At 46.8% G+C, this 24,470-nt stretch overlaps 1 protein-coding gene across 7 annotated transcripts in view; it reads left to right on the forward strand.

Moving 5' to 3' along the window:
- The window catches only part of DNAH9 (dynein axonemal heavy chain 9), a 1,014,643-nt gene extending 990,792 nt beyond the window's left edge, over window positions 1–23,851 (forward strand). For all 7 annotated transcript variants that reach the window (XM_063960955.1, XM_063960958.1, XM_063960957.1 and 4 more), the window contains 3 exons: window positions 6,208–6,390; window positions 15,081–15,470; window positions 23,384–23,851. In XM_063960955.1, coding sequence (XP_063817025.1) covers window positions 6,208–6,390; window positions 15,081–15,470; window positions 23,384–23,611 — 801 coding nt within the window. In that variant the 3' untranslated portion in view covers window positions 23,612–23,851. The remainder of the gene's footprint in view (window positions 1–6,207; window positions 6,391–15,080; window positions 15,471–23,383) is intronic.
- The last annotated feature ends 619 nt before the right edge of the window (window positions 23,852–24,470 follow it).

Raw genomic sequence — 24,470 nt, forward strand, 5'->3', positions numbered from 1 at the left:
CACAGTTACTAGCTCCCCCCCCCCCCCCCATCCTCCCCTGGACCCATATAGCAGTCTCTACCCCCCTCCCCGCTGGACCCATATAGCAGTCTCTATCCTCCCCTAAACCCATATAGCAGTCCCTTCCCTCCTAACCAACCCTCCCCTCCCCTCCCCTGAACCTATATAGCAGCTTTTAAAATTAAGCATAGATGATGATCCCTTTACCTTTTTTAACAGTGGCAGATCCGCTGCCTGATCCCCGCTGTGCTGCATGGAGTCGCTGCTGACCGCTGCCCGCTCCTGCCGTGGCCCCGCCCCCCCGTGCCGCCCAGCGCCTGACGTCACAGTGGAAATCCCGGTCAGCAGACCCAGTGACGTAACCGGGATTTCCTCTGCGGCGCCGCTTCTGGGAGCTAGGTAGCGCAATGACAAGCGGCTCAGCCAGTCGGGCCGCTTGTCATTGCACACTGGTGTGGGACAGCGAGGCCGGGCAGGATCGGTTCGCGGGCCGCATCCGGCCCGCGGGCCGCACGTTGCCCAGCCCTAAGTTAGAGGCTGAAATCTCCTCTGACCATGCTAGACAATGCTTGTCATATATTGTCACAGCTTCTCGCTATATTAAAGAGGCGGCTTCTGATGCCGGTATCCTAGCAGCCAAGGCCTCTACTACGTCCGTCCTGGCTTGCAGGATATTGTGGCTGAGATCCTGGTCTGTGGATCTGGACTCTAGAAAAACCCTGGAGGTACTCCCTTTCAAGGGGGATATTCTGTTTGGGGAGGACTTAAATAAGATAGTGGCTGACTTGGCTACTGCCAAAACTGCCTGTCTGCTAAATACAGCTCCTTCTGTGTCGAAGGCCAAAGGCACGTCCTTTCGTCCTTCAGGTAAAGCAAAAGGTCATAAGCAGGCCCGCACTTCCAAACCTGGTAAGCCGAAGCCCTAAAGAGCCTGGGCTGCCTGTCAGCCAGCAGCCAAGACCGATAAGCCTGCAGCATGACGGGGCGGGCCTCCCCCTGGGGGATCCCAGGGTGGGGGGCCGGCTTCTAGGGTATACCCAGGAATGGTTGAAGACAACTTCAGATGCCTGGGTACGGGAAGTCGTCACTCGAGGTTACGCCATAGCCTTCAAAAACCGACCCCCTCATCGATTTTGCCAGACAGACGTCCCGTCGGACCAGACAAAGGCAAACACTCTGCATTCGGTGGTACAGACCCTCCTGGATACAGGAGTCGTAGTACAGGTGCCTCTTGCTCAGAGATGCCGGGGGTACTATTCTTCGCTGTTTCTAGTCCTGAAACCGAATGGGTCCTCCCGGCCCATTCTCAACCTCAAGGCACTAAACAAATTTATGAAGTTTCCAAGTTCCTTATGGAAACCCTTCGCTCTATAGTTCTGGCCTTGGAACCTGGGGACTACATGGTCTCCCTGGACATACAGGATGCTTACCTGCATATTCCTATAGCAGTGTCACATCAACAATACCTGAGTTTCTCTATTGGCAACCTCCATTACCAGTTTTGGGCATTACCTTTTGGTTTAACAACGTCTCTGCGAGTCTTCACCAAAGTTATGGCGGTGATGACGGTGGTACTCCGTGGCCAAGGGGTCAGGATACTGCCGTATCTGGACGACTTGTTAATCCTGGCAAATTCCCCAGATCTTCTCCTGCGTCATCTGGATATGATGGTCCGGTTTCTACAAGCCCACGGGTGGCTCATCAACTGGAAGAAATCCTCCCTGGTCCCTGCTCAGAGCATGGTGCATCTGGGAGTGCTGTTGGACACTCACAACCAGAGGTTGTTCTTGTCTCAGGAGAAAGTCCTGAAACTTCAGGACAGGATTCGTTGCTTCCTTTCTCGTCCGCAAGTGTCGATACATTCGGCAATGCAGGTGCTGAGCCTCGTGGTGTCAGCATTCGACATGGTGGAGTATGGAAGCTGATTCTAGCCAAGTGGGACGGCCTGCCTCACCGGATCAGGTCTCACATGATCTCTTTGACTCCGGAGGTCCGTCTGTCGCTGCTCTGGTGGCTCCTGGACCGACAATTGTGCAGAGGCCGTCCCTTCTGGATATCCAACTGGGTCCTGTTGACGACAGATGCCAGTCTAAGAGGTTGGGGTGCGGTGCTGGAGTCAGGACATGCATGCCGGCGAGTGGGGCCGCCATCCAGAAGTGTTTCAAATCCTCGTGGAAAGGTGGGGTCTTCCAGATGTGGATCTGATGGTGTCTCGACACAATCACAAGGTTCCGGTCTTTGGAGCAAGGACAAGGGATCCTCAAGCAGCATTTGTGGATGCGCTGGTAGTGCCGTGGAGGTTTCGGCTGCCGTACGTGTTCCCTCCGGTGTCACTCCTGCCCAGGGTAATTCGGAAGTTCAAGCAAGAAAAAGCAAATCTGCTTCTCATAGCTCCGGCGTGGCCCAGACGGCACTGGTTCTCAGACCTGCAAGGCCTATCGTCAGAGCTTCTACTTCCACAACGCCCAGACCTCCTCGTTCAGGGCCCCTGTGTCTACCAGGACCTACCCCGGCTGTCTTTGACAGCGTGGCTCTTGAAGCTTCCGTCTTAAGAGCTAAGGGTTTTTCTGAAGAGGTCATTAAAACTGTTGCGGCCCGGAAACCGGCCTTTGCTCGGATTTACCATCGGGTCTGGCATTCCTACTTTGTTTGGTGCGCATCTAACCATTATGACGCTTCTAAGTTTAGTACAGCCAAACTTTTGGCTTTTCTACAGCAGGGCCTAGATTTAGGCCTGCGTCTGGCCTCCCTCAAGATTCATATTTCTGCCTTGTCGGTGTGGTTTCAGAGAAAAATTGTGACTTTACCTGATGTTCATACTTTGCGTATCCAACCTCCCTATGTCCCGCCTGTGGCTCCTTGGGACTTGTCGGTGGTTTTGGAGGCGTTGCAGGAGCCTCCATTTGAACCTCTCGGTTCCAGCTGACCTTAAGTGGCTTTCCCTTAAGGTGGTGTTCTTGCTGGCTATTGCCTCTGCTAGAAGAGTGTCAGATTTGGGTGCCTTGTTTTGTAGTTCCCCATATCTGATTTTTCATAGTGACCGGGCGGTTCTTAGGACTCGTCCCGGATATTTACCTAAGGTGGTTTCTTCGTTCCACCTTAATCAGGAGATTGTGGTTACAGCTTTTGTCTCTCCTGACTTGTCTTTCAAAGAGCGGTCTTTGAATGTGATATGGGCTCTCCGTATCTATGTGAAGAGAACTGCTTCTATTCGAAAGTCTGATTCTCTCTTTGTTTTGTTTGGATTTCACAAACGTGGCTGGCCTGCTCACAAGCAGACCCTGGCCAGGTGGATTAGAATGGTGATTGCGCATGCTTATGTGAAGGCTGGTCTGTCAGCTCCTGTTCACATTACGGCCCATTCTACTCGGTCTGTTGGACCTTCTTGGGCGGCCCAACGTGGTGCGACCCTTGACCAATTGTGCAAGGCGGCTACGTGGTCTTCCGGGAACACGTTCATAAGGTTCTATGCCTTCGATACTGCCGCTTCCCAAGATGCTTCCTTTGGACGCCGGGTTCTTGTGCCCGCTACAGTGCGTCCCCTCCCATAAGGAACTGCTTTAGGACATCCCCATTGTCCAGACTTGTAGAGCCCAGTGTACCCCGCAGCAGAAACGAGTTTTATGGTAAGAACTTACCCTTGTTAAAACTCTTTCTGCGAGGTACACTGGGCTCCACAAGGCGCCCACCTTGACGCACTTAGCTTCTGTGGGTTGATATGGCATTAGCCGCTGACACTTCTCTTGTCGTGAGAGTGTGGTGTATGTGGCTACTAACCGTTGTCGTCTCTTTTCCTGCTACTGCATTGGGCTGGTTAACTAAACTGAGCTCCTGTGCTGGGAGGCGGGGTTATAGAGGAGGCGGCGCTGTGCATTCTGGGAACAGTCAAAGCTTTGATACTGTTGGTGCCTCGGATCAAGATCCTACTCTACACCCCATTGTCCAGACTTGTGGAGCCCAGTGTACCTCGTAGAAAGAGTTTTAACAAGAGTAAGTACTTACCATAAAACTCGTTTTTCTGCTCTTCCTACAAGCAGGAGTGGATATGGGCCTATGGTTAGGTTCCATCAAAGTTCAGATTTCGGCTCTGTCCATCTTCTTCCAGAAACAGCTGGCGGTGCTTCCGCAAGTACAGACGTTCCTGAAGAGTGTTCTCTGTATTCAACCACCTTTTGTCCCTCCCATGGCTCTGTGGGATCTCAATGTGATCTTGAATTTTCTCCAGTCGGACTGGTATGAACTCTTGCAAAGGGTTGGATTTGAAGTATCTAAAGTGGAAGACTGTCATGTTACTGGCCTTAGCCTCTGCAAGACATGTGTCAGAACTGGAGGCCTTATCCTATAAGAGCCCGTATTTGATTTTTCACGAGGATAGGGAGGAGCTCAGAACTCGTCCGCAGTTTTTGCCGAAGGTGGTATCGGCTTTTCTCATTAATCAATCAATAGTGATTCCGATTCTGTCTGACACATCGGTCGCTCCAAAGGCCTTGGACATTGTTAGAGCTTTGAGGATTTATGTCAAGAGGACCGCTCGTCACAGGAAGTCTGACTCGCTTTTTGTCCTTTGTGACGCTGCAAAGATTGGATGTCCTGCTTCTAAGCAATCCATTGCTTGTTGACTCATGATGACCATTCAACAGGCTTCTTCATCAGCAGCACTGCCGCTGCCGAGTTCTATTCAGCCCCACTCCACAAGGTCGGTGGGTTCTTCCTGGGCGGCTGCCCGGGGTGTCTCGGCCTTATAGTTTTGCCGTGCAGCTACTTGGTCTGGTTTGAACACGTTCGTGAAGTTCTATAGGTTCGATACCTTGGCCAGAGATGGCCTTCAGTTTGGCCAGGCAGTTTTGCAAGGACCTAAGCACTCTCCCACCCGTTCTGGGAGCTTTGGGACTTCCGCATGGTTCTAATGTCATCCCAGTATCCCCTAGGATGTAAGAGAAAATAGGAATTTAATACCTACCGGTAATTCCTTTTCTGCTAATCCGTAGGGGATACTGGGTGCCCGCCTCAGTGCTTCGTGTTTCTGCTTACCTGGTTATAAGTGTTCTTATTTGGGTCTGCTGTTGCTGTCCCTGTTGATTAGCATTGCTATCCTTTGTTGTAGTTAGCGTTGCTTTTCTCTGTTCTGGTTAGCACTACTATCCTTTTGTTGTTGTTGTTGTTGTGTGTTGGTTCGTTACCTCACTGCTTTCGTATTTTCCTTCTCTCAAAGTATGTCCGTCTCCTCGGGCACAGTTTTCCTAGACTGAATCTGGTGGAGGGGCATAGAGGTGAGGAGCCAGCACACACTAACGATTTCTCAAAGTGCCAGGCTTCATTGGACCCGATCTATACCCCCATGGTACTAATGTCATCCCAGTATCCCCTACGGACTAGGAGAAATGGAATTACCGGTAGGTATTAAATTCGTATTTTCTGTAAATAAAGTATCATAACCATACGTATATTCCTAATAACATGTATCTGTTCTAAAAAGTATTGAAGATTACAATAGTTCAGGTCACTTTTTCCTACAACAAATCCAAACTTTTTTTTTTTTTGAAGGTGACAGATTTTTTTCTTTAGTCTCTTTCACCTTTAACCAAGTAATGTAAAGCTGTCACGGGAGTAACAATCTAATCTGTTGTGTTAATGTCCCATGATGTTTATCATCCCCTCACACTATGTAGGATCAATTTACATACAGATATCTGTTAGACAAACTGTTCCCTAGACACAACCACTGTACACTATACTACATAAGAGATACACTGAATTATTGAGCAGCTATGTTAAACTGTGTGTTTGTATTAGTGCATGAAAATAGTATTTCTGTCACTGATGCATTTGTTGGTAGAACTCTCAAGCCTTTCTTATGTGAAAGAGTTACATCTATTTTATACACATAATGATGAGGTTACAAAGTCTGCTAGCTCTGGGATAATGAATACCGGTTTACAACTAATAGATCCTTTTGTGCTTTGTAATAGAGTTGTGTAGTGTAGCTGGCTCAGTTTAATGGCCTGTTACACAAAGGTCACAATGCATCAATGAAGGTTGTACGTGGATTATGTGCTGTAGACAACTAGTGCATTGTATATTCCTCCAGAGATCACGCATCATATCTGATACCCTATGGTCAGCATGAGCAAACAGAGGGAAAGGCAGTCTTTGATGTTGCTCGTGTACAATATGGCATGTTAACAAGATTGCGTAATCCCTACACAGGTTAAAGCAACATTGGATGAAGTCCTAGAGAAGCTCCCTGAAGAATTTAATATTGCGGAACTCATGGCAAAGGCGGAGGAGAGAACTCCATACATTGTAGTCGCGTTCCAGGAATGCGAGAGGATGAACATGCTCACTAGTGAGATGAGGCGTTCACTGAAAGAGCTCGATTTAGGGCTGAAGGTAAGGAGGCTTGTATTCTATGCCATTTGCTTTGTACAGGGAGAGCCACTAATCTAATGATAATAAATCAACATATAATATAGCACTCTATGCTGCTAACCCCCTGCATGTACTGTATGTGGAATGCAAAATTCTGCATATATATATATATATATATATAACACAAATAATGATAAAGGTGCTTAACCTTAGTAATCCACTCGGCAATCGTGCAAGGTGCTTTGTATGAAATTTTCTCTGTATATGCACTCCCTGGATTGTCCAGTGGCTGCCCAGCACCCAATCCTATGTCTCCATAGGCAAGATTCCTGAGGTTAAAAAGTGGCAAAAGGTGCCTCTAGTGCATTAAATATGATTCATCCACACATACCCAAATTAAAGCCCAAGGTATACCATTTGGGCTGAAAGCGCGTGTATGAATAATAAATTCGGGAACTGGTTCTCAGTTTACACAATCCTCTCAGGATTTCATTTTGCAGTGAATAATATACAGTTGGAAAAGAAAAAAAATATATAGTACCATGTGTTGAAAAATTTTTTTATTACACACAGACACAAAAAAAAATGTTTTGGAGTTAGGATTTTTATACTTTTTGGAATTTGTTATGTCACAATAATTATATTAATAAGCTTAGCGTTGTTTATATTTTGATTCATATAGTATATATCATGCATGACACTTTTCTATATAAAGATATAAAACTATTTCCTTTGTTATGGGCATAGGGTAATAATATGTTAATTGCTAGTCGTATATTTAGAGCCTCATTAGCAGGTCAACTTTATCCTCCTGATGAAATCCTGGTAAAGATAAGAAGGACGAAACGCATTGAGGCTGTGTGGTACTCCTGCTCTGGGATCCATTAGCTGGTGTCTTTCCTTGAGCTTTGATAAGTTTTTATTGCACTGGCAAAAAATCTGTGCACGTTTTATCTTGTACGCTTAACTTGTGAGGTAAGAGGTGAACCAGGCATGGATGGTGCTAGAGAGGCCAATGATCTGAAGGGTGTGGAAGAGGAGAGGATGATCCATGGTTATTAAGGCAGCAGAGAGGTCCAGGAGGATGAGCAGAGAGAAGTGGCCCCTGGATTTGACTGAAATCAGGTCATTGGTGACTTTGACCAGGGCAGTTTCGGTTGAGTGAAATGTGCGAAAGCCAGATGGGAGAGGATCAAGTATTCACTCTAGTAAATGTATGGACACTATACAACTTCATGGATGCGGCTCTGTGCCACACCACCTTGAAGGTGCTCACTAATCTGTAGACTGTGCATTCTCTGCTTTGTTCCACTGTAAAACTAACAGATAACCAAGGCAATCTAACCAAGGCAATCTACCTAGCAATGGACTGTTCTAAGCATCATAGAGGACCAAGCAATCTTCCATTTTGGGAATATCACTCATGCGCTAAACAGGATGTGGCCACAATATGATTGATAGTGGCGGGCATTGGGTGGGCGGTGTCGCGTCATTGGGGGGGGGGATTTCGGGAAGCATTCGGAGCATTATAGGGGCGGATGCATGACGTCAGATGCAGCCACTCCGATAAAAATAAAATGGATGCAGTGTGCCTGCCTCTGCAGCTAGGCTGAGCAGGCAAGGGGCTACCCTTAATTGAACTGTGATCGTATTGCTGTTGGAAATTAGCAGCCCCCAGCATGCGATTGTCAGCAGTTTCAGTTTTGCTTTTTTAGCAAAACTGCAACTCATGCTGAATAATGTCCATGATTCGAGACACCTGGTGCAAATGAGCCGCTCCGAGAGAAGTAGCCCACCATATATTTCTTTACATTTTGTGTATATCAGAGCACTTCACATGCAGTCTCCATCGCACACAGATGTACAAATGTTGCACACCATATTGATCAGTGTATACTAGCAATGTAGTTTTGTCTCTTTGTTTTAATTATGTGAATAGGATGCACATTTGAGTGAAAAACAAAAGCTTGGTGAAGCTGAGCCGCACGTGACCTAGTGCTCAGAGAGGACACATGTGTAGTCATAGGATTGTTCCACTGCATTTTTTTATGGTCTGTTTATAGGCTTAAAACCAAAGAGTACAGGGTCAGGGAGCTACTTGGAGTTAATGTCTCCCACATCTGAATTTGCCATTGCTTGCCTTGCTTATTGAACTTGAAAGTCAACAGTTGTACAGAAGTACAAATCATTATTTGGCCCTTGACCACCATTTACGTAGAAGAATTATCCTGAATATAATGTGATCGCTCCCCAGGTTCTATGCAATACTGCACATGTTCATTTACAAAGTATACAGCACTGGTTAAAATACATTTTAAATATAACTGCTAGCACCTGACAAGGGATGGGTCCAAAATACTAGTACAATATGAAAAGACTCAAGCAGGCAGTGCAAGTGGAAAAATCAAACTGTAACATACATAAACAACTAAATGAATGTTCATAACAGTAGCACTCAATGAGCCAGTGCACTGGAGACAAGGATATTGCAGGTTTGAGACCACTTATCATGACAGTTTACAGCCTAGGGAATCTATCATGTGTCCCCAACTGATAATGCCTCTCAACCATGAGTCTGCGTTGGAATCAAACCACTGGTCAAGGGCTGGGTGTAGGCTGCTTAGCTGCACAAGCCTGTCTTCCTTGCTGCAGCCCTCTATGGGAAGCAAAGAACTGACCCCTTGACATCTGACTCTTGGCCTTTCTGCAGAGACTAAAAGAGCAAATTTGATGTCCCTTGGCTCTAGGCGCAGTAGCAGCCATTAAAGAACTCTTTCCCACATTGACTTTGGAAATACAGTAGTAGTTATAATTTTGTGACCACGTTGAGCTTCACCAGACCATGTACAGGGCTCCAAAGCCTTCTTTGACTTCATATCCTCCTCCCAAGTACAAAGTTACACCTTTATGCATTCCCAGCATAAAAAGACTGGGGATCACTGGTCGTACTAAAAACCCTCACATAAGGAGACATTGTATTCCTTAATTGAGAATTTTATTGTTTCTCTAACGTCCTAGTGGATGCTGGGGACTCCGTCAGGACCATGGGGAATAGCGGCTCCGCAGGAGACAGGGCACAAAAGCAAGCTTTTAGGATCACATGGTGTGTACTGGCTCCTCCCCCTATGACCCTCCTCCAAGCCTCAGTTAGGTTTTTGTGCCCGGCCGAGAAGGGTGCAATCTAGGTGGCTCTCTTAAAGAGTTACTTAGAAAAAGTTTTTAGGTTCTTTATTTTCAGTGAGTCCTGCTGGCAACAGGCTCACTGCATCGAGGGACTTAGGGGAGAGATTTTCAACTCACCTGCGTGCAGGATGGATTGGATTCTTAGGCTACTGGACATAGCTCCAGAGGGAGTCGGAACACAGGGCTCGCCCTGGGGTTCGTCCCGGAGCCGCGCCGCCGACCCCCCTTGCAGACGCTGAAGATGAAGAGGTCCGGAACCAGGCGGCAGAAGACTCTCAGTCTTCATCAGGTAGCGCACAGCACTGCAGCTGTGCGCCATTGTTGTCAGCACACTTCACACAGCGGTCACGGAGGGTGCAGGGCGCTGGAGGGGGGCGCCCTGGGCAGCAATGTATAATACCTGTATGGCGAAAAATACATCACATATAGCCCTTGAGGCTATATGGATGTATTTAACCCCTGCCAGATATCTAAAACTCCGGAGAAGAAGCCCGCCGAAAAGGGGGCGGGGCCTATTCTCCTCAGCACACAGCGCCATTTTCCCTCACAGAAAGGCTGGTGGGAAGGCTCCCATGCTCTCCCCTGCACTGCACTACAGAAACAGGGTTAAAACAGAGAGGGGGGGCACTGATTTGGCGATATGTATATATATTAAAATGCTATAAGGGAGGAACACTTATATAAAGGTTGTCACTGGATAATTATAGCGTTTTGGTGTGTGCTGGCAAACTCTCCCTCTGTCTCCCCAAAGGGCTAGTGGGTCCTGTCCTCTATCAGAGCATTCCCTATGTGTGTGCTGTATGTCGGTACGTGTGTGTCGACATGTATGAGGAAAATATTGGTGAGGAGGCGGAGCAAATTGCCTGTAATGGTGATGTCACTCTCTAGGGAGTCGACACCGGAATGGATGGCTTATTTATGGAAATTACGTGACAATGTCAACACGCTGCAAGCCGGTTGACGACATGAGAGGGCCGGCGAACAAATTAGTATCTGTCCAGGCGTCTCAAACACCGTCAGGGGCTGTAAAATGCCCATTTACCTCAGTCGGTCGACACAGACCCAGACACGGACACTGATTTCAGTGTCGACGGTGAAGAAACAAACGTATTTTCTTTTAGGGCCACACGTTAAGGGCAATGAAGGAGGTGTTACATATTTCTGATACTCCAAGTACCACAAAAAAGGGTATTATGTGTGAGGTGAAAAAACTACCTGTAGTTTTTCCTGAATCAGATAAATTAAATGAAGTGTGTGATGATGCGTGGGTTTCCCCCGATAGAAAATTATTGGCGGTATACCCTTTCCCGCCAGAAGTTAAGGCGCGGTGGGAAACACCCCTCAGGGTGGATAAGGCGCTCACACGCTTATCAGAACAAGTAGCGGTACCATCTACGGATAGGGCCGTACTTAAGGAGCCAGCTGATAGGAGGCTGAAAAATATCCTAAAAAGTATACACACACATGCTGGTGTTATACTGCGACCAGCGATCGCCTCAGCCTGGATGTGCAGAGCTGAGGTGGCTTGGTCGGATTCCCTGACTAAAAATATTGATACCTTTGACAGGGACAGTATTTTATTGACTATAGAGCATTTAAAGGATGCATTTCTATATATGCGAGATGCGCAGAGGGATATTTGCACTCTGGCATCAAGAGTAAATGCGATGTCCATATCTGCAAGAAGATGTTTATGGACACGACAGTGGTCAGGTGATGCAGATTCCAAACGGCACAAAGATGTATTGCCGTATAAAGGGGAGGAGTTATTTGGGGTCGGTCCATGGGACCTGGTGGCCAGGGCAACTGCTGGAAAATCCACCGTTTTTTACCCTAAGTCACATCTCTGCAGAAAAAGACACCGTCTTTTCAGCCTCAGTCCTTTCGTCCCTATAAGAGTCATATCTGCCCAGGGATAGAGGAAAGGGAAGAAGACTGCAGCAGGCAGCCCATTCCCAGGAACAGAAGCCCTCCACCGCTTCTACCAAGTTCTCAGCATGACGCTGGGACCGTACAGGACCCCTGGATCCTACAAGTAGTATCCAAAGGGTACAGATTGGAATGTCGAGAGGTTTCCCCCCTCGCAGGTTCCTGTAGTCTGCTGTACCAATGTCTCCCTCCGACAGGGAGGCAGTATTGAAAACAATTCACAAGCTGTATTCCCAGCAGGTGATAATAAAATTACCCCTCCGACAACAAGGAAAGGGGTATTATTCCACACTATATGGTGGTACTGAAGGCTAGGTGAGACCTATTCTAAATCTGAAAAATTTGAACACTTACAAGGGTTCAAATCCAGATGGAGTCACTCAGAGCAGTGATAGCAAAGAACAAGGGGACTATATGGTGTCCCGGGACATCAGGGATGCTTACCTCCATGTCCCAAAATTTGCCTTTTCTCACCAAGGGTACCTCAGGTTCGTGGTACAGAACTGTCACTATCGGTTTCAAGACGATGCCGTTGGATTGTCCAAGGCACCCCGGGTCCTTACCAAGGTAATGACCGAAAGGAGGATTCGTCTTCAAAGAAAATGGACGACCTCCTGATAAGAACAAGGTCCAGAGAACAGTTGGAGGTCGGAGTAGCACTATCTCAAGTAGTTCTACGACAGCACGGGTGGATTCTAAATATTCCAAAACCGCAGTTGTTCCGACGACACGTCTGCTGGTCCTAGGGATGATTCTGGACACAGTCCAGGAAAAGGTGTTTCTCCCAGAGGAGAAAGCCAGGGAGTTATCCGAGCTAATCGGGATCCTCCTAAAACCAGGAAAAGTGTCAGTGCATCATTGCACAAGAGTCCTGGTAAAAATGGTGGCTTATTACGAAGCGCTTCCATTCGGCAGATTTCACGCAAGAACTCTTCAGTGGGATCTGCTGGACAAATGGTCCGGATCGCATCTTCAGATGCATCAGCGGATAACCCTATATCCAAGGACAAGGGTGTCTCTCCTGTGGTGATTACAGAGTGCTCATCTTCTAGAGGGCCGCAGATTCGGCATTCAGGATTGGATGCTCGTGACCACGGAGGCCAGCCTGAGAGGCTGGGGAGCAGTCACACAAGGAGTGTGATCAAGTCTGGAGAATTCTCTCCACATAAATATACTGGAGCTAAGAGCAAATTTATAATGCTCTAAGCTTAGCAAGACCTCTGCTTCAAGGTCAGCCGGTATTGATCCAGTGGGATAACATCACGGCAGTCGCCCACGTAAACAGAAAGGGCGGCACAAGAAGCAGGAGGGCAGTGGCAAAACTGCAAGGATTTTTCGCTAGGCGGAAAATCATGTGATAGCACTGTCAGCAGTGTTCATTCCGGGAGTGGACGACTGGGAAGCAGACTTCCTCAGCAGGCACGACCTCCACCCGGGAGAGTGGGAACTTCATCGGGAAGTTTTCCGCATGATTGTGAACCGTTGGGAAAGACCAAAGGTGGACATGATGGCGTCCCGCCCGAACAAAAAATGGGACAGGTATTGCGCCAGGTCACGAGACCTTCAGGCGATAGCTGTGGACGTCCTGGTAACACCGTGGGTGTAACAGTCGGTGTATGTGTTCCCTCCTCTGCTTCTCATAACCAAGGTATTGAGAATTATAAGACATAGAGGAGTAAGAACTATACTCGTGGCTCCGGATTGGCCAAGAGGGACTTGGTAACCGGAACTTCAAGAGATGCTCACAGAGGACTAATGGCCTCGGGAGCTAAGAAGGGATTTGCTTTCAGCAAGTACCATGTCTGTTCCAAGAGGAACCGTGGCATCGGCCTTTAAGAAAGGACCTGCTCCAGCAGGGACCTTGTCTGTTCCAAGACTTACCGCGACTGCGTTTGACGGCATGGCGGTTTGAACGCCGGATCCTAAGGGAAAAGGCATTCCGGAAGAGGTCATACCTACCCTGGTCAAAGCCAGGAAGGAGGTGACCGCACAACGTTATCACCACATGTGGTAAAAATATGTTGCGTGGGTGAGGCCAGGAAGGCCCCACGAAAAAAATTTCAACTAGGTCGATTTCTGCACTTCCTGCAAACAGGAGTGTCTATGAGCCTCAAATTGGGGTCCATTAAGGTTCAAGTTTCGGCCCTATAGATTTTCTTCCAGAAAGAATTGGCTTCAGTTCCTGAAGTCCAGACGTTTGTCAAGGGAGTATTGCATATACAGCCCTTGTGTGCCTCCAGTGGCACCGTGGGATCTCAACGTAGTGTTGGGATTCCTCAAATCATATTGGTTTGAACCACTCAAATCTGTGGATTTGAAATATCTCACATGGAAAGTGACCATGCTGTTGGCCCTGGCCTCGGCCAGGCGATTGTCAAAATTGGCGGCTTTGTCTTACAAAAGCCCATATTTGATTTTCCATTCGGACAGGGCAGAACTGCGGACTCGTCCCCAGTTTCTTCCTAAGGTGGTGTCAGCGTTTCACCTGAAACAACCTATTGTGGTGCCTGCGGCTACTGGGGACTTGGAGGACTCCAAGTTGCTAGACGTTGTCAGGGCCTTGAAAATATATATATATATATAATTCCAGGACGGCTGGAGTCAGAAAGTCTGACTTGCTGTTTATATTGTAGGCACCCAAAATGCTGGGTGCTCCTGCTTCTAAGCAGACTATTGCTCGTTGGATTTGTAGTACAATTCAGCTTGCACATTCTGTGGCAGGCCTGCCACAGCCAAAATCTGTAAATGCCCATTCCACAAGGAAGGTGGGCTCATCTTGGGCGGCTGCCCGAGGGGTCTCGGCTTTACAACTTTGCCGAGCAGCTACTTGGTCAGGGGCAAACACGTTTGCTAAATTCTACAAATTTGATACCCTGGCTGAGGAGGACCTGGAGTTCTCTCATTCGGTGCTGCAGAGTCATCCGCACTCTCCCGCCCGTTTGGGAGCTTTGGTATAATCCCCATGGTCCTGACGGAGTCCCCAGCATCCACTAGGACGTTAGAGAAAATAAGATTTTACTTACCGATAAATCTATTTCTCATAGTCCGTAGTGGATGCTGGGCGCCCATCCCAAGTGCGGATTGTCTGCATTACTTGTACATAGTTATTGTTACAAAAAAAATCGGGTTATTATTGTTGTGAGCCATCTTTTTTAGAGGCTACTTCATTGTTATCATACTGTTAACTGGGTTCAAATCACAAGTTGTACGGTGTGATTGGTGTGGCTGGTATGAGTCTTACCCGGGATTCAAGATCCTTCCTTATTGTGTACGCTTGTCCGGGCACAGTACCTAACTGAGGCTTGGAGGAGGGTCATAGGGGGAGGAGCCAGTACACACCATGTGATCCTAAAAGCTTGCTTTTGTGCCCTGTCTCCTGCGGAGCCGCTATTCCCCATGGTCCTGACGGAGTCCCCAGCATCCACTACGGACTATGAGAAATAGATTTATCGGTAAGTAAAATCTTATTTTTCCCATTAAGTATTCTATATGCAGAATATCTGTGTGTATGTGTAACTGAACACTTATAGAGATACTGATGAGGTTTAATTACAAAATGATTGAAATATTAAACTTCTTTTTACCTCATTGTCTATCAGGGAGAGTTGACCATGACTAGTGATATGGAAAATTTGCAGAATGCAATTTTTCTGGACCAAGTTCCTGATTCATGGACCAAGAGAGCCTATCCATCCATGGCTGGTCTAGCCAGCTGGTTTGTTGACCTTCTCAGTCGTATAAAGGAGCTGGAGACCTGGACAGGGGACTTTGCTTTACCATCTGCTGTCTGGCTGGCTGGCTTCTTCAATCCTCAGTCCTTCCTTACAGCTATCATGCAGTCCATGGCCAGGAAGAATGAGTGGCCCCTTGATAAGATGACCCTTCAATGTGATGTGACCAAGAAGAATAGAGAGGACTTTAGCAGTCCTCCGCGAGAAGGTGCCTACGTTCACGGCCTGTTTATGGAGGGAGCACGTTGGGATACCCAGGTATAATAGTGTTCTGAAATAAGATAACATACATTAGACGTAACTGTTAACTATTTAAGCACTGCCATATTTAGTTAAAATAGGGGACAGCTGCTACATTTTTAATGCAAAAGAACCTTTGAAGAATGAGTTTTTCCTGTTGGCTGTATCACAGGCCTTTAAAGTTGGACTGCATTTAGTAGTATCATATTCTATATACAGTTAACATTTTCATTTATGGACTTGCCCTGTTCTTTTTAGTTTATAACAACTAGTAGATTTCTCACCTACAGTATCTGAGTATTACATTTTAAATATGTTTGTTAGTAGCACTATAAAACCTGCCCTTCCTATCCCTTCGACTTGAGTACAGCCATGTAACACTACAAAACCTGCCTTTCCTATCCCTGCTACGTGAGTACAGCAAGGTAACACTACAAAACCTGCAATTCATGTCCCTGCTACGTGAGAACAGCAATGTAACACTACAAAACCTGCCTTTCCTATCCCTACTACGTGAGTACAGCAATGTAACACTACAAACCTGCAATTCCTGTCCCAGCTATGTGAGAACAGCAATGTAACACTACAAAACCTGCCCTTCCTGTCCCTGCTACGTGAGAACAGCAATGTAATACCCCTTTCACATCGCACAAATAACCCGGTATCGACACGGCATATTGCCGTGTCGACACGGGTCAGTGTGCGATGTGAAAGCACTCTGCCGGAATTAGCGGGTCGCCTGACCCGGTAATTCAACCCGGTATAAAAGAAGGATTATACCCGGATTGAATACCGGGTCAGGTGCAGTGTGAATGGGAGCCGCGTCGATGCGACACGGTTCCCATTCACAGCATAGGGAGAGGCGGCGCAGGAGATGAGCTCATCTCCCAGCGCCGCCTCCACCCCCGCCCCTGCTGCTGCTGCGCCCCCTCCCCCCCCCGCTGCTATGGCAACCGACCCGGTATATTGCCGGGTCGGAAAGCCAGCAGAGGGGAGCAAATGCCGGATCCCACCCGGTAAGTACACGTTTCTTTTACCGGGTGGGATCCGGCATTTGCGATCTGAATGCGGTATAACACTACAAAACCTGCAATTCCTATCCCTACTACGTGAGTACAGCAATGTAACACTACAAAACCTGCAATTCCTGTCCCTGCTACGTGAGTACAGCAATGTAACACTACAAAACCTGCAATTCCTGTCCCTGCTACGTGAGAACAGCAATGTAACACTACAAAACCTTGCCTTCCTATCCCTGCTACATGAGTACAGCAATGTAACACTACAAAACCTGCCCTTCCTATCCCTGCTACATGAGTACAGCAATGTAACACTACAAAACCTGCCCTTACTATCCCTGCTACATGAGTACAGCAATATAACACTACAAAACCTGCAATTCCTGTCCCTGCTATGTGAGTACAGCAATGTAACACTACAAAACCTGCAATTCCTGTCCCTGATACGTGAGTACAGCAATGTAACACTACAAAACCTGCCTTTCCTTTATCTGCTACATGAGTACAGCAATGTAACACTACAAAACCTGCAATTCCTGTCCCTGCTACGTGAGAACAGCAATGTAACACTACAAAACCTGTCCTTCCTGTCCCTGCTACGTGAGAACAGCAATGTAACACTACAAAACCTGCAATTCCTATCCCTACTACGTGAGTACAGCAATGTAACACTACAAAACCTGCAATTCCTGTCCCTGCTACGTGAGAACAGCAATGTAACACTACAAAACCTAGCCTTCCTATCCCTGCTACATGAGTACAGCAATGTAACACTACAAAACCTGCCCTTCCTATCCCTGTGACATGAGTACAGCAATGTAACACTACAATACCTGCCTTTCCTATCCCTGCCACGTGAGTACAGCAATGTAACACTACAAAACCTGCAATTCCTGTCCCTGCTATGTGAGTACAGTAATGTAGCACTATAAAACCTGCCCTTCCTATCCCTGCTACATGAGTACAGCAATGTAACACTACAAAACCTGCAATTCCTGTCCCTACTACGTGAGTAGAGCAATGTAACACTACAAAACCTGCAATTCCTGTCCCAGCTATGTGAGAACAGCAATGTAACACTACAAAACCTGCCCTTACTATCCCTGCTACATGAGTACAGCAATATAACACTACAAAACCTGCAATTCCTGTCCCTGCTACGTGAGTACAGCAATGTAACACTACAAAACCTGCCTTTCCTTTATCTGCTACATGAGTACAGCAATGTAACACTACAAAACCTGCAATTCCTGTCCCTGCTACGTGAGAACAGCAATATAACACTACAAAACCTGCCCTTACTATCCCTGCTACATGAGTACAGCAATGTAACACTACAAAACCTGCCCTTCCTATCCCTGTGACATGAGTACAGCAATGTAACACTACAATACCTGCCTTTCCAATCCCTGCCACGTGAGTACAGCAATGTAACATCACAAAACCTGCAATTCCTGTCCCTGCTATGTGAGTACAGTAATGTAGCACTATAAAACCTGCCCTTCCTATCCCTGCTACGTGAGTACAGCAATGTAACACTATAAAACCTGCCCTTGCTATCCCTGCTACATGAGTACAGCAATGTAACACTACAAAACCTGCAGTTCCTGTCCCTGCTACGTGAGTAGAGCAATGTAACACTACAAAACCTGCAATTCCTGTCCCTGATACGTGAGTACAGCAATGTAACACTACAAAACCTGCATTTCCTTTATCTGCTACATGAGTACAGCAATGTAACACTACAAAACCTGCAATTCCTGTCCCTGCTACGTGAGAACAGCAATGTAACACTACAAAACCTGCCCTTACTATCCCTGCTACATGAGTACAGCAATGTAACACTACAAAACCTGCCCTTCCTATCCCTGTGACATGAGTACAGCAATGTAACACTACAATACCTGCCTTTCCTATCCCTGCCACGTGAGTACAGCAATGTAACACTACAAAACCTGCAATTCCTGTCCCTGCTATGTGAGTACAGTAATGTAGCACTATAAAACCTGCCCTTCCTATCCCTGCTTCATGAGTAGAGCAATGTAACACTACAAAACCTGCCCTTCCTATCCCTGTGACATGAGTACAGCCAGGGCCGTCTTTTTGTATGGGCTCAATGGGCTCTTGCCCAAGGGGCCCAGGAGTATAAAGGCACTAGGCTGATAGCTGAGGGTCCCCTCTTTCCAGGGGTAGCAGATTTTTTAAAATCGGCCCTGGGAAACCGAAGATAGCCAACTTGAAAGCAGTGGTCCCCATCCAAGCCTGTTAATTGCTCTTCCCAGCCAGATATCTTGGGTTTTGTCTGACTTAGAGTTTTCCTGAGGGTATAAGCCAAAAGCTGGGACTCTCCCCTTTCGGTGGACACTGGCAGCTTGTCTCTACTATACCCAGAGCTAGAGATATTAGCCTTCAAGCAAGCCGGTCCCTGCTCCAGCTCCACACGCCTAATATGCAGTTTTAGATTTTTGTTGGTGAATTGCTCTGGCTCCTAAACTCTGATCCCCAAGTCCTCAGAACCTTCTGAAAGGTTGGACTCTCTAGTTTTTTATCCCATTCAAAGCTAAAAAATATATTTTCATTTACTTGATATATCTGCAGTTAAGCAAGCTGTCCTCCCACCGGAAAATGATAAATATTAAGCCCACTCCACTAGCCACCCCTCCCCTACGTATTAAACACCCCCTACCACCCTGGAAGTCATGTACCAGGGCTTCTTCATTCAGCCCTACAGTTTAGCCCCATCTGTGCAGTAAAGGAGTAATTAGCAGAAATTACTGCTCCGGGTCCTACATGCTGAGCAGAAGATAGAACACCCCCTACCGCCTACAGGACATCAAAGATGCCACTGATAGCACCTTCACCCCTACCGCTGGAGGATGGGTAGGGGGCCCAGTGGATTGCTGTGCCCAGGGGCCTACACTGCTGTTAAGACGGCCCTGGGGACAGCAGTGTAATACTACAAAACCTGCCCTTCCTATCCCTACTACATGAGTACAGCAATATAACACTACAAAACCTGCCCTTCCTATCCCTACTACATGAGTACAGCAATGTAACACTACAAAACCTGCCCTTCCTATCTCTACTACGTGAGTACAGCAGTGTAATACTACAAAACCTGCCCTTCCTATCTCTACTACATGAGTACATCAATATAACGCTACAAAACCTGCCCTTCCTATCTCTACTGCGTGAGTACAGCAGTGTAATACCCCTTCACACCGCACAAATAACCCGGTATCGACCCGGCATATTGCCTGGTCAGCGTGAGGTGTGAAAGGGGCATAGCCGAAATTGCGGGTCGCCTGACCCGGCAATTCAACCTGGGAATAAAGCAGTGTTATACCCGGATTGAATACCTGGTCAGTGGCTGCGTAAACGGGCTCCCGGGTCGAAGCATCCCGGGACCCGTTTACTACAGCAGGGAGAGGCAGCGCAGAGATGATCTCATCTCCCAGCGCCGCCTCCACCTCCGCCCCTCGCTGCTGTGGCAACCCACCTGGCATATTGCCTGGTCGGGGAAGCCTGCAGCAGCTGCCAATGCCGGATCCCACCCAGGAAGGACCCGTTTCCAATTCCCGGGTGGGATCCGGCATTGGCAGTGTGAAAGGGGTATAACACTACAAAACCTGCCCTTCCTATCCCTGCTGCATGAGTACAGCAATGTATTAAGCATGCAGTGTTATCCTCTTTTATCCAGTGCCAATTATCTTCAAGAAGCTTCATTACAATTTTAAAGGACTCATATAAGTGGGTCATCTGGCACATTATCTGAGTGTTTAGTTATTCCCCTTTTACAAAATCAGCTTTATATATTAGCAACCAGTCTTTGAAAGTGTGAGAGAGCAAGTCTGTGCACTAATTAATAAAGGACAATCTTCAAGGTTGACTGGTAAAGTGAAATCCAAAACAGACAATGGATGTGTCAAACTTTCTTTTAACATGACCAGACCTAGTTGACAGCCCTAAAGAAGATGAAGAACAATATGTAACTATTTAGTTTGCTTTGATTTTCAAGGTTTCAGATAGAAACGTATATTCAACTGAAAATGTAAATATGCTACAGCTTTACAGTGTATGATAGATTAGAAGACCGCAGAGTATGGGGAAGGGGAAGGTACAGCCTTGATAAGTTTATATTTCATCCTACAGTTTCAGTCCATTTCCAGTCACATTAGTGGAGTCCTTATACTGTCCTTGGACTTTGTAATGTGAATAATGGGTGGTGGCTCTTATTGAGTCCGCTCATAGGGGGTCATTCCGACCTGTTCGCTCGCTGCGTTTTAATGCAGCAGAGCTAACGGGTCCCTGCTGCGCATGCGCCGGTGCCGTGATGCGCATGCCGGACGGCCGAAGGCCGTAGCAGGACAGTGATCGCCTCTGCCTGATTGACAGGCAGAGGCGATCGATGGGCGGGTGGGGGCGAAATGGCGGCGTTTGGCTGTTTCGTAGGCGCTGTCCGGCCAACGCAGGCATGGCCAGACCGAACGGGGGGCAGGCCGCAGCGGCTGCGTGACGTCATACGCAGCCGCTGCAGGCCGGGGAGCGAGGAATAGCTCCCGGCCAGCTCGCTAAAGCTGCGCTGGCCGGGAGCTGCTCCTGAAGTGCAAAGGCATTGCCGCTGTGCGATGCCTTTGCACTTCAGCCAGGGGGCCGGCACTGACATGTGGGGCGGGCTAGCCCTGTGCAGGACGTCCCCCCGCATGTCAGGAAAGATGATCGTAGCTGTGCTAAATTTAGCACAGCTACGATCAACTCGGAATGACCCCCATAGGCAAAGAGCAGGTTTGAACATGACCATAAAGGCCAAGATAATGAATTTGCCTAGAAATTTAGGAACTGATGTAAACTTACGCAGCTACTGTGGCAGAAATGTAAGTTGTCACAGGTCAGAACCACTGACACAAACATCTGTGATAAGACGCAGCCAGAAGAGTTTCACAAACAATTAAGCCGGGTTTGGTATATTTCGTAGACAGATACACTATGCTGACAATAGAGAAACATTTTTAAAGCGGCAATCATTTCTAATGCAAAATCAACCTGGTTTTGCTGTGTAAATGATTGCTGCTTTAAAAATACGGGCAATCTTGTTCGAAATCCCGGACCTCAGCAAACTCGGACCCTATTACATCAGATGAAATATGTAGTTAATAAATAGTCATATATTTCTAATAAAATATCTATGATATGTGGGCTAAAGATAACTAACACAAACCCACTCTCTCCCCTGTATAATTTATATCTATGTGACAGTTTTCCAAGGAACAAGAACTATTTAAAAATGGCTGCTCGTAAACACATTAATAAAAAGCATCTATCCTCCATCTGCACATAATCATTTATCATTAATATATCTGTTGTGCTTAAAACCCAGAAATGTTCCTTTCTTGCATCTATCTCAGTAATATAAGATAATTTATCTTGCAATTAGACAGTTTTTGGGGGGTTTGAACTGAATATGTAAAGTAGAATCCTGTAGACATAGTTTCCATGGCAAAGTATAATCAGATGAGATATAATTCTGTTTCTGAAGAAAAATTGGGAACAGTTTGCTACAGAACAGAAAATGTTAGTCTGTATTATAGAGATAAAATAAAACTTATTTAAAAAGGGGAGACATCACACCAGCTGGTGTGTAAACCATAGGGCTGCCCCTGATCTGGGGATATACAACTAACATATATACTGTACGTACAATATATGGTCTCCTCCTGGAAAGACATCCTAACATCACCCACCATATGAGAGTAAAATACCAGGCTTTGGAGAGAAACCAATGTCCATGTATGCTGTTATGACCTCCCAGTTCCCTTGTAGATAGGACAAGAGAACCACAAGTACAAAGATCAAACAACTGAGCACTATTTTCAACGCTTGTAATCTCATTTCCTCACATCACTCATTGACATTGCACAGTAATCAGCCAGAAAACAACGGACACACAACCATGGCTGCAGTGCTGCAGCTAGTCATTTGGTGTCCTGCGTGACAGATATAATGAAACCCCTCTCCCATCTTGATGCATGTGATAGGAGTCACCACAAAGCCCCGCACCTATTGGCTTATTAATTGTTGTGTACAGTACCTTGATTTGAAGACATTTCGCCCAGTGAACAGGCTGCAACCCCTATGCAGCCTCATTAATAGCAGCATAATAGAACTCTTCATGACCATAAACAAAAATGTTTGCAAAAAATCCTTAAGGGCACAAGAAGCAGATCCAGACTTCATTTGGGGGTCAGTCCATGGGCAAAAGTGTATTAATTATAGAGTATTAAATTCCTTATAGCACCAATGAATTTATATTTACCCTGTTAATTTTAGCTTCTGTTGGTCATTCAGTTTTGTGCCATCTCATGTCCTCTCCATGCTACAGTAATTCTGTTTCATATGACCATCCCAGTTGCAGTGCAAGGAATACAATCTCCTCTGACCATGGCAGTTCCTTGACCAAAATCCCTTTAGTAACATAAGTTCTACTTTCCCAGCAGCATACAGGATATCAGGACATGCAACCAGAATGCGTCTGATCGCATCATCTTATTGCATGCCATCCTGCATACAGTATACAGGCATGTCCCTGGCTGACAATTCATCTGGGGCACAACTGTATGCAAGAGTTGGTATCCAACTCAAGAAGAGGAGGAGCAGGCATGTATTCAGCAGGGCACGCTATTGCCCCAATTATTTCTTGTTACCATATGCATTCTGCTGTGTTTCAGGGTCCGCAATGTTATACTGTAAATGTACTGTAGTTAGTAGTAGTTTGTATTTTAGTTGAGCTAAATCAAGAACTACTAAGTGACCCTGCTCAATAAGTCTTACCTGATTTTTCAATAAACCAATCACGATCCTGTTAATATATACAGTATGTGCTGTTTATAGCATGGTTCTACTATTATTTTACAGACTGGTATTATCACAGATGCGAGGTTGAAGGAATTGACTCCAGGCATGCCCGTCATCTTCATCAAGGCTATCCCTGTGGATAAGCAAGAGACCCGCAACATATATGCCTGTCCTGTTTATAAGACCCGCCAGAGAGGACCAACCTATGTATGGACATTTAATCTGAAGACAAAGGAGAACCCATCAAAGTGGGTTCTAGCTGGACTAGCGCTACTCTTACAGATTTAAACAGTTTATTAAGAGAAATTATATTTCCTTTATTTTACTTGCTGGGTTATCTGATTCAACATTGTTCTTTTACCAGACACTTTTACACTTTCACTTGCACAAAAGGAACATTTGCACCTTATACAAATATAGAAAACCCAGTATTAATGGAGAAATACTGTACAGAAAATGCTGTGTTGTTCTTCAATGCACTAATGAGGTTATTTTATTAAACCGTCAATAAAGCATTTTGTTCTCTTACATTGTATCAGTTGCCTCAATAATGGATGTCTGATCACCCTGGATAAACTGATAGAGAATTTATTTTAACAAGGTCTATAGGCAGGCCCGGCGCTAACCGCTCAGCAAAGGGATGCAGTGCAGGTAGGCGCCAGGCAGGAGACGTGCTCTAGCTGACCTGCATCCCCGCTGATGCACCGCCTGTCCCCCTCGCAGGCAGTGTCTATCCTCTTAACACATAACGGCGCCTAGCTTGCCTATGCGACCTAGCATTGTTCTGCAGCACTCCAGTGTTGCTGCTCCTTGGCGCCACTTTCACCTTATCCTCCTGACCGCCTCACTAATGGGGCTGCCCGACCCACCAGCACTTGTCCGGGACCCGGAGCCATGTGCTCTCAGATGCGTGGCTGCTCCAGGAGATCCTCAGACGTGTGGCTGCTTCCCTCGCGGGTGCCTAGCAACTGCTCGGTAAGCGCACCCACCCCTGCATGCTCCAGCAGCCGGGACCCGACGCCTGACAGGGAAACCAGACAGGCCCCTGATCACGGCCTGATCCTGGGAACGCCCATGGCCACAGCAAAGAGAAAAGGCCTTGAAACCCCCGCGACCCGAGCAGAGGCCCCCGAAAACATGGAACGGC

Source organism: Pseudophryne corroboree, chromosome 3 (genome assembly GCF_028390025.1).
Source record: "Pseudophryne corroboree isolate aPseCor3 chromosome 3, aPseCor3.hap2, whole genome shotgun sequence".
Taxonomy (NCBI): domain Eukaryota; kingdom Metazoa; phylum Chordata; class Amphibia; order Anura; family Myobatrachidae; genus Pseudophryne; species Pseudophryne corroboree.